The 11,395-nt window shown below is 39.9% G+C and overlaps 1 protein-coding gene across 1 annotated transcript; it reads right to left on the bottom strand.

Annotated features, from left to right (window-relative positions):
• Positions 1–955: 955 nt before the first annotated feature.
• LOC127007310 (mesencephalic astrocyte-derived neurotrophic factor homolog) lies at positions 956–11,187 on the bottom strand. Its single transcript, XM_050878112.1, has 5 exons — positions 10,656–11,187; positions 7,670–7,748; positions 6,387–6,494; positions 4,836–4,994; positions 956–1,573 (listed from the first exon to the last, which is right to left on the bottom strand). The coding sequence occupies exons 2-5, from the start codon at positions 7,746–7,748 to the stop codon at positions 1,407–1,409; spliced, it is 513 nt and encodes a 170-aa protein (XP_050734069.1). The 5' UTR covers positions 10,656–11,187; the 3' UTR covers positions 956–1,406.
• Between the last annotated feature and the right edge of the window lie 208 nt (positions 11,188–11,395).

Below are 11,395 nucleotides of genomic sequence, written 5' to 3'. Positions count from 1 at the left end.
GAGGAAGCTCAACCAAAATATCTATTCTAGTATTTTGCAGGTTTTCTGGCACCCATTTTCATTGTGGGGGTTATTTATTGGTTGTGTTGCATCATCAAGGTTTCAGGTTGAGTCATAGCTTAATAAACAACTTCCCTCACCTTAACCAGCTTAAGAGTCAAAAGTAGATTGCTGATGTATATAGTCTGTATCAAGGTAAGGACATCTATTTGCATTATTGCGGGGCCTCTGATGTGCTAGTCTGCTATATATTATGTATGTTCGAGTGTCATGGCATATTTTCCTTTGTGCTCTTGACTATGTTGCCTATATACTCACTTTGCATTGCTCTCATCATCTTCAGGTCATTACATCTGTTACGTTGAACCATCGTGGCAGGCTTGCCCAAGCCATTAACTAGGACATCCCTGCCCTACTCCACTTAAAATTGTCTATTATAGAAATAATCAAGTGAGCAGAGTCAGCTTCTGAGTAGCATGCTCAGCACAAATATATGGCATCAATATCTGTACAGAAGAATGTATAGTGCCTGCCTGCTTCATAACTGGGAGTAACTATAAGTGCTTTCTGCACACTTGTTTGCACCTGACTGGGCTCAGAGTAAAGATGCTCTCCTCTGTATCCTACTCCAAAGTAAAGTAGCATGCTAGATGTTCCTTTACTTGGGAGCAGGTTACAGAAGAACTCTGATAGCATCTTTGCCCAGACCCAAGCCAGCTGTGAACCAAGTGCGTGGGGAGCACTCACAGATTTACCTGGCTGCCAAGCAGGCAGACACTTAACATCTTTCTTCACAGGTGTTGTAGATTGTTATATATTGTTGCTGAGCACTTAATTTAAGGGTACAGGTGATAATTAATCAACAATCTTTGCAGGAGACTGGGCTGGTTAACTGCATCCTTGAGTGCAATAACGACTTTGTTTTGCTCCAAACTACAGCAGGGACAACACAATGTTTATACAAAAAGTTTATTAACATTTATAAAATTTGTCTTGTTTTTCCACTTTGAGCTTGTGAATGATAAAAATAATTTCCAGAATTAATTATAAACATTAGGTTTATAAACAACTAATACCTTTGTAAAATACCTATACTGGTACAACTTAACTGCTCATGGAAAATGAAACATAGGAAAAATTTCCTAACTTTCAGAAGATATTTTGTTCATTGTAAACAATAAGTAGTTAACAGTATCTCACCAAATGGTATTTTGGCAAGATACAACTCTTAAGTGGATGGATAAGACAGGGATAACAAACCATTTAGCAATGTTTGACATTGCTATAATGCTATAAAGAAAACAATGATACACAAAATAGGTAAGTGAGGGTCAGTCGGTACTGGCTAACGCAATAATGCACCCAAAATAAATAACCACACCCTTGGCCTCCTAGTATCAGATTTGTTACAGTTCATTTCTCATGTATTTAGGTTTGAGTGTCTCGATTCTCTTGATGTAGTCGCCCTTCTCCAGACAGTCATTACAAGACTCGTCCCAGTCATTTAGGATCTTCTTCAGGTCACGCACCTTCAGCTTTTTCAAATCCACATTGTTGAGGTCAATCTGTTTTTCTGTAAAAATATAATCATTAAATAATGCAGGGTGGGAAACACATTCTTACTCTTATTCTATATCTATAACTAATTTATGGACTTTTCAGAGAGTGTGTCTGATGTATGCACAGCTCGTTAACCTGCAGATTACCCGAGAGACTGCTGGAACCGAGGCCTCCAAAATATACTGGCCTGATCTGAAGTTGATGAAATCACAGGAGTAGGCAGATTTTCAGGTTTTGTACTCTTTCCCCAATATTACCAAACTCCCAGTTAGTATCTCGGAAAACTGAGGCTACCATCGTGTCCATGATGCACTGTTGCATATCATGAGCATAAATTACATTAAGTGTACACTTATGGATAAGATAATGGAACGAGAGTAAGTGTATAAAAATTTTGTCTCCCTTAATTTGCTTCAACTAGGTAACCTCCATAGTTTTACTTGCATTTATTTTTTTAATTTAGTCATTTAAAATCAGCACACTTCTCTGAATCCTTTGGTATGTAGCATGTAACAATTTTCCCTAAGGAAAAAGTGAGTGGTTAAAATTGTCATGAAAGAAAACTACTGCAAACTGGCACTGTGACAGGTGTCACTATGACCTCCAAAAGATACTTCATAGGCCAAGGCGCTCTCACCCATTACGAAGCCAGTTTGCAGTAGATTTCCTTTCTTGGCAGTTTTTACAACCTGCTTCTTCCCTTATCGATACATGCTACATACTAAAAGGATCAAAGCGTACCAATTTTGAAAACAATTGAAAATTCAATGCACGCTAAACTATGGAAGTTACACTGAGTTGAAGCAAATTAAACTTTATACAAATTTCATTTCATCTAACTGTAATAATAATTTATTCTAAAGATATGCAGCAATGCATCATGAACAAAGTAGCCTCAGTTTTTTGTGGATACTATCTAGTAGTTTGCTAATAATGAATAAGAGTACAGTAAAACCCCAATTATCCGAAATGGAAGGGGGGAAGCCTCTTTCGGATAAGCCGATTTTTCGGATAATCCGGATTTATGGCCGCCATTTTGATCGCCGCCAGTTTGATCGTCGGCATTGTGTTCTGCTGTATGGTGGGACTCTCTCCTTTTCCCGGTTTCTTCGGCATGGTGATGTAGAAAGAAGTGAGGAAGCACAGGTAGAACGCCACTGCCCAGTGTGAAGTGTGTGACTGCCGACCGACGATGTAAACAATGAAACCAAACAAACACGCCACGCTAAACAAAGGAGTCGCTTAAAACATGTGATGTAAATGTTTTATTGTATGTTTGTCTGTGTGTCTCCTTGTCTGGACCAGTGTATGTTGATACTAGCGTTGCAGATCTGAATTGTGAATGTTGCAGAGTGCGACAAATGGTTGTGCAAGCTTTGCAAGTGTGACCTTGATGCATCGTGCAGGTGGAGACAAAGTATGATGACTCATATTATCGCACTGTACAACATTTCCTGCACTGGAAGCCTGCCTACTCTTGTAACGTCAACTTGATATCCAGGCCAGTATATTTCGGAGGCCATGGTAAGGGTGGGTGGGTCTCTCTCTCTCTCTCTCTCTCTACAGGGTGTATCCCACAGGGTGTTGACATACCCCCCCAGCCACATAAAGGAGTCAACCCCCTTCCTCAATGTTCCTATTTATATTTTGATCAATCGGTGAATGATAGATGGTACTCTCTCTCTCTCTCTCTCTCTCTCTCTCTACAGGGTGTATCCCACAGGGTGTTGACATACCCCCCAGCCACATAAAGGAGTCACCCTCCTCTATCCCCCCCTTCCCCAATGATCCTATTTATGTTTTGATCAATTGGTGAATGATAGATGGTACTCTCTCTCTCTCTCATCCACTATTGGTCTATTTTACTAGTAGTTTCCCCGACACCTGCTTAAATTCTGCCATCATACTCTCTTCAGTCATCCTCTTTAATTCTCACCACAAGTCCAAACCGAATCAGAACACCACACCACTAATTCAACCCACTCCACTAACCAGCTATTACACCCATTCCAAATCTCTCATTTCTGCTTTCTCCATCTCATCTCGACACCTCATGCACCTCTTGAATATCTCATTTCAACTGCTCATATTTACAATTGCCATGGAAACAATGCCTTACTCTCTTTTTCGTCACTACCCTGGGACACAACAGGTTATGTATGACATCCAGGTTACCACAGTTTACCTTCCCTAGGACCCCAAACATCAACCAGCCTTAAAAGTGGGGGATGACCAGCTGGACACTGACTCCCCCAGGCTGAGATCTAACTCAAGCCACCAAACTCAAGGCTAGGAGTCATAACCACATGTGACCACAGACACACTTAGTGTAATAAGTTCCATTCTTAAGAAGCATCTCTTTCTTAACTACATAACTGTGGAATGGGGGACTTTTCAAACTTCATGAAGCTTGCCTGTTCCTTTGGCCATTTGCTTTTCTTTGATTATTCTAAAAATTTCTCATTAAAATAGAAGTGTCACTTCCCTAGTTTTGTTTCCTGTAAAACAATGCCATTGCAAGGAAAACCTGGAAAGTTTTTTCTTGCAGTCCTTTTATCAAGATGTAAGGGTAAGTGGACTCAGCTTCTAGTGATATGTGATCCATGCTAATGTTAATTAGGAACATATTTTGACTGATTGCCTCATTTTGGCAAAAAAACAAATATGGAAAAAATGATAGCACTTCATTTCTGACAAGATCAGCCAATGTTTAGAATGCTAGCAGGAAGGCAGTTATGAGGTTATTGTAACGTCTTACTATACAAGTCAATGCCTACACTGAGGAAACAGCTGCTGGCTTCATAGCAAGGATCTGTCTCCTGACTGTTTCCAATACTGTAATAAACATCACTGGCTCCTCTAACTTGAAGAATGGTATCTGGGATAATACTTAAGTGTTCACATTTTTTTCTGCCAAAAACAGTTGATATGTACTTAGTTAATATACTGGTATGGACTGCATATCACTGAAAGCCAGTTTACTCACCTTCGCATCAACTTCACGAAAGGGCAGCAAGAAGGAACAAGAGTTGCCAGGTTTTCTCATCAATGGCTTACTTTTGCAAGAAACACGAGGTAAGCAGTTACCACTTCTAAAACTACATGAATGAATAATATTGTGCTATGCTTCATAGCTCTTTTAGAGAAGCTTAAGAGAGGTAATGCCTTTCCCTCTCTTCTGGCCAAAGGAACAAGGTAAATTATGGATCTTATAAAATTTTACCACAATCTTCATAACTACGTTCCACTAATAAACAAATGTATCTAATACCCACCATATCTCAGGTCACAGATTTGTGCATCCTTCTTCTTCAGTTTCTCACAAACTTTCTCCATAGGCATGCCCCATGACAGTGGCTTGGACATCTCCCCTAGTATTCCTGTGGCAGACTCCTCCAGCCCTCCAATGTAGTAACAAAAGCGGTTGTCTTTACCTGAAGATGAAATAAAAAAATAAGTTATTCAATCATTAAAAGTACTGCCTAATCAATAATATCTTTTATTTTACCTTATATGATTTAAGCTATAAGTAAACTTGTGTTTGTCTATCCCAAAGGTTCTTAGACTTTTTACTACGAGTACCATGCCCCCTCTAGGAATGGGTCCTTCCTTCCATGCCCCCCTTGCATGTATAGATAAAATTCACTCCCAGTTAACAATGGTAAGCCTAATTAGACTAGAAAAAAGGTGATAATTGTCCACTTTCATAAACTTCTCAATCTCAGCCCATGATCTTGAAGATAATAACAAATACTCTAACAACAGAGATTCTAACTTTTCCTTCAGGGTTTGTACCTCCCCTGGAAATTACTAATACCCCCAAGTTGAAGAACCACTGATCTAGAGTTTAATAAAACTACTTTTGCAAGCAAGGTATGGAAGCCAACACTTCTGTATCTTACAACCAAAAAAATTGAGTATAAACTTAATTCCCATGTCCTTTATGTATTAACTTTGGAAACAAATATGTTGCATATTTTGATCAATTGGTGAATGATCACTTAATATTAATGGGCAGTCCCATACTTACTAAAATTCTTACATAATTATATAAGCAGTAAAAAACCTGAATTACTTTGACAATTTACTTATAAATCTCATGCCAAGAAGTTGGTAATTTCATGGTCAGGTAATGGATGGAAACTGCAAATTGCCATCTTCAAAAGAATTTAAAAAAATCAGTTAACACCAATGAAAGACATGGAAAAGGTTATGTTGTGGGTATATGCTAAGCTGTGCATGACCTCGTGCTCATCTCAATCTCGTAGGCCCTTGAACCTGTGGTTGGTAAGAACCCACTACCAAGAAACAGAACAAATGTGACATCCAGGTTACCACCATTTACCTTTCTACAGGTTTCCCCAGGTACTTATTTCTGGACCAGCGCAAAACAGAATAAACAGCAAGTTGAGCTAGGCACCAACTGCCCTGGGTTGACTTGGAACCTGGGCCCAAGGATTCATATCTGGGCATCCTAGCACATGTTAACTGCTCTACTGTCAATCTTGACTGGCATCTAATGCACAATGTCAAGAGCTAGGGAAAGTGAGCACATTATGCAACAGGTTGAAAACAAATGGTCAACACCTAGACAAAGGATAAGTGGTGGAGGTGGTGTTTACATTGTGCATGTGTACTAATGAGATACTGAATTGTGCTGCAAATAAAAGCTAGTGGAGTCTGCTGATCACAAGTACAGTATCACAACTGATATAACTAAGAGAAATGTAAAATGTCTGCAAAAACCAGTACTTCTACATAAATGGTATAGTTTAATCCAGAATCTGCTTAGCATTACTGTTTGAAATAAACTAGAAAAGACTCACCTTTTGCTTCACTACAAGCTTCCTTGAATTTACTTTCAATAGTTTTGGGGTCCTTCCTTTCATCAGACGTAAGCTTCTCCGAGAGCTTGGTCAAGAATGTGAAGCACACTGCAACATAACATTCAATTAAAATTTTATATAAATGAGATAATGAATGCAACACCTGAACATTCACAGCCTTAACCATTCATGTCAACCCTCACAGCTCACATATACACTGATGAAAAATCAATCAGGTGCCATATACTTAAACTTCAAGCATTCAAGTATTATTCAATATCTATGAAAAATTGCTATAGTTTGACATGGTCTGTTTGGGTGGGGCCCGAACCTCTTCACACCGCTGCCGCATCACCCCAATACATCACTCTCGTTCCCATGTCAGCTACGTACCATTTGAAATTGTGTATCAAATATTCTGTATACATTAAATCAGATTTGGCAGCGCTACGGCCTGGGAACTCCTCGCGCAGGCCCTGCCTGAACTGACTTCATAGCCGTCGAACTATAGTGGGGTATATTTATCCTTACCAGATGTCACCAGCGACTACGTCTTTGTGCCCAAGAAACTTGAACTATTCTTTTAATTATCGTAACCCCAGGAGGTTGCATCTTCAGATTTTCTTGGGGCTAATGCATAGCCTCAGTTTTGCAACACGTTTGTGGTCAGTCACAAAGAACTCAACACTTTGGAAAACCCTACAACTCTGAGGGATCCTCCAACACATACTAAGGAGGATGTGAGCAATCTTTTTTTGCCACACTGCCAGCAATGCTACACCATGTACCTGCAATTTTCAGCTTTCTGGACTTTGCAAAGTTATGAAGAAGTGAACTGTTTACATTTCTGGTGCCAGAGCCATGGGGACCAACACAACTCATTGCCAACTCTCTGGGATCATAATGTATGACAGATGATAAACTTCTGGCAGGAAAATAAACCAGGAACAGAACAGCATTTCTTATGAGGAAAACCTTTGTCAAATGCAAGAATTTGGTCACCAAATATGGTCTACTGTTTCCCGAGGGGTTAATAATTGGCTACGGGAGAATATGGTGCCATGTGAGAATCAGGATAGCAGCAATTCATTGGGGTCGCCAAATGCAATTTCCCCAAATCCAAACATGCCAAATGAAAAACTTCCCTGTGCACTGAAAAGGTTGACAATTTGCCTTTGCTGACAACTATACACAACAAATCATCAATAATTAAGGTATCCTTACAGTAATGGAAGCACTACACTTGCTCTTGTTGATAACATAAGACAGCCTCAACCACTCACCCTCACAGTCTTCTGCCTTAAAGGCAACTGTCGCTGATATGGTGGCGAGCAGGACCAATACTACTACAGTTGGATTCATCTGTGGAAAGAAAATACTATTACAAAAAACACTGATCTGCCTGTACTCATGGAACACTACATCATTGACAATTCCCAAAGCAGCAATCAGGGATTAAAAAAAATATATAATAATAATTTCAATCTAAAAGTAAAAATAGAAGCAGCAGTTCCAATTAGAGTATTCAACAACCTAACTTCCTGTCTCTCAGTATGGCTTGGGTCCACAGTAAAGGAGTTGGCTCAAACGAAAAAAGTTACAAAACAGTGCAAAGGGGAAAGTACTGATTAAAAGGAACGAGAAAATAGCGAAAAGGCTGTTCCAGAGCTTACTACTGAATGGAATGAAGGAATAAAGATGCTGGTTCTTGCATAAGGGGTGAGCTATAGTAGAAAGTCTTGTGTCGCAGTTAGGGATTGTCATTTTGGACCTTTTTCTTTGTCCCGGAATTCTGGGATAAAATTAGCCCTAATCCTGGGATCCCAGGATTTTCAATTGTCTAAAATTGCACATTATACCTAGTTTCCCTTTCAGGTTTTTGATGTGCTTAACATTAATAGATATGCAGAAATATTACAGTAGATTGACTGTCTTCTTAATTCCCCTTAATTAATGTTTAATTCCAAATTTCCAGCATACACTTTGTTTCTCAACAAAGTAAAAGGAATAAGAATAAGAGCCAAAATATGCTTCGTTTACTACTTTATTTTTGTTCTGCTTCCGAATTCCAATGCGAATGACAATGTAAATTATAGTTCCTTATCGCTGATAAAAAAATACATTTGTTTCGATTTATACTAAGTGCAATGAAAAGAGTACTTAGTAATGACAGAAAATGTAGTAAAAATAAATGAAGAAAAATTAAACGTATGCATTCTTTATTTATAACATGAACTAAATAATTAAGAAGTATCTCATAGAAAAGGGAAAGTGTGCTGCTTTTTCTGTAATTTTGTTAAGTTCTCACGTTCATCTCAATGCCGTATACATACAGCAACGTGGAATATGCAGACATGGTGTTCATTGTACGAGCTCTGTTACGGGTTATGGGAGTGCCATGGCCGGCTTTGGCTCAAGAGAATACCTAAACAGTAAGTCATTCCTTCACACACACACAAAACTTTCCTCACGGGACACCCTATATATAATTATAAATAGAACCACAAGTCCACAACCATCCTGCAGTCAAATTTGCCCCTATTTTTGTACTTAATTTCATCCCGGGATTTCCCGGGATGTGCAAAAAAATCCTGGGATTATTAAACCTTGAAAATTGTCCGGGATCCTGGGAACCCGGGATCCCGGGAAACAAATCCTAGTCGCAGTGCTGCAGGAGGGGTGGAGGCCTGCATTTAGCTGGTTCAGAGGAACAGTTAGCATGAAAATATTCATAGAACATTGATGCAATACTGCAGCAGAATTTAAGATACAGAAGACTGTCAGTAAGAGGAACTGCTGAATTAAAAAGCCTTTGATTCTACTGCCAAAAGAGCTTCTGTGTGAACTACCCCCCCTACACACACACACACACACACACACACACACACACACACACACACACAAGATGAATTATGTTCAAGATGGGCACTCCCTGACAGCTGCAAATGTATACCATGACAGCCCTCCTGGACAGATTTTGATGTGATGTGCATCATGTTATTGGTTAATGTAGCCTTAAGCCATCAAACAAAGTGATACCCTTACACCCCACATCAATATTACCAATGCTGCTTAGGCCAACAGCTTTCTGAGTAACATCCTGACTAGATATCTAATCAGCGTGTTTAGCAAGAAGTATCGAGATAATTGTAGCCTACTCCGCCACCAGTGACAACAGCACTCCACAAAGTGTACCACTTATTGAAAATAAGTAACAAGTAATAATTTTAATCTAAAAGTAAAAATAGGAGCAGCAGTCCCAATTAGAGTATCCTGCTGCCAAAATGCTAGGTCCTAGGCTTCTCAAACATTTTACTTAATAACTACTTTTGAGGAAGCTGATTTAACAAATGTAGATAAAAATTTCCACATGAAAGTTAAGGATAAGCTGAGAATGTTTATTGTAGAACGAGGCAGCAGTGTTATTGAAGAATAGGGGATAGATTATGAAAAGTTATGTAGAATTGTTGGATGGAAAAATTGAATTTTTGAGTTACTTAAAGACATAAGTTCCTTGCATCCCATTCAGAAACAATAGCCATCAGATGATAAGAACTGTGTGGATTCCAACCTTGAGTTATATAATATAGGTGGGCCAATGGGAGATGCAAGGTATGCCGTATGTGTGAAGGGAGGGGGACAATGCGACCGTAGAACATATGCTACTAGACCCTAACTAGAGTTTCCTAGGTATGATAGGGATAGGCAAAGAATGGTAGAAATAATAACACAGGAATTAGGAACCGAAGTATGGAATAGGATGCTAGAGGGGAATGTAGAAAAGGTGATAGAATTCTTGTTAGGTCTGAGTACACTGCAGACAGTGACCAGAAGAACAAAGGAGGGGGTAAATGAATTCCTGGAGAGGTGGATTTTCAGGGTGTTTGTCCTGAGGGAGTAAGCCGTTACAAAGGCTGTAGTTAGGACCGAAAGGGACAACTACCTCCCAAACCAAGACCAAGACTAATCATTGCCATACCCAATAAACTTATTAGAGTATGAGGTCAAACAGCATTCTACAATGAATGATATTCTTGGTGGCCTAATTCTCTGAATTTTCAACATCCTTCTCCTTAAACTTTCTTGATTATTTTTCTTGTGACTTCTCCAGTATGGGGATTTCTTGCATGATTTTAAAGACACATATAACAAGGTAAAAATAAATAATTAAGCTCAATATGTCTATTGTGCAAGATAAAACACACTTATAACATACTCTTGGGGCAAACACAGAAATTCAGGGTAAAGGAAACAATCGGGTAAATTTACCTTGAAAAGTGTGATGTGGTGGTGGCGGGCGCCGGGTGTTCAGGCCACGGACGGGGAGGGCTCTCAGCTGCTCGGGGCTCCAGGGGGTGGCCGTGTGTGGCGGGCGAGTGGTGGTGTGTGTGTGAGGGCGGCGGTGCGTGTGGTGTGCGGTGCGGCGGGCGGTGTGCGGAGCGGCGGCCACGACTCACACGTAAACACAGTTGGCGCCCGCTGATTGGTCCACGCCGCGGCCTCGTCTTGGGCGGGGGACGGCACCTTCTTCTTCTTCTTTGGAGCTGTTCCACTTTGTATCGCTGTTTAGGTTTAGGTCCTCCTTGATTCTTTTTCACACTTCGCTACTACACTCTGCACTGCGCTCTGTTTTTCTGTACACTTTGAATACAGACTTCCGCTTTTCTGTTTTCTTTTCCTTTGTTTTCTTCACTTTAGCCGACGGTACTTTGGTCTTTTTTTACATTTCCCATTTGATCTATCCTTTTGTTTGTTTTCTATGACATTTGTATTTTTTTTCATTTCTCTTTTACTGCTGTGTTCTTTTTCCCCTTTACTTTTACCTTTTCTTTGTTCTGATGATTTAATGAGTCTGCCCCAAGGAGTCTACCTAGACACAATCATTGGTCTGCACCTCCGCGGGGATTGCTGTCGTCTAGGCGATTCGGATTTCATCAGCCGTGTTATTGTTTACACCGCCTACCTGTGTGGGTGTCATTCATCTTCATGTTGGTGGGCTGATGAAGCAA

The sequence above is a fragment of the Eriocheir sinensis genome, chromosome 35 (genome assembly GCF_024679095.1).
Source record: "Eriocheir sinensis breed Jianghai 21 chromosome 35, ASM2467909v1, whole genome shotgun sequence".
NCBI classification, from domain to species: Eukaryota; Metazoa; Arthropoda; class Malacostraca; order Decapoda; family Varunidae; genus Eriocheir; species Eriocheir sinensis.
Note: the sequence above shows the minus strand (reverse complement) of the source record. Positions and strands in the feature narration are given on the sequence as shown.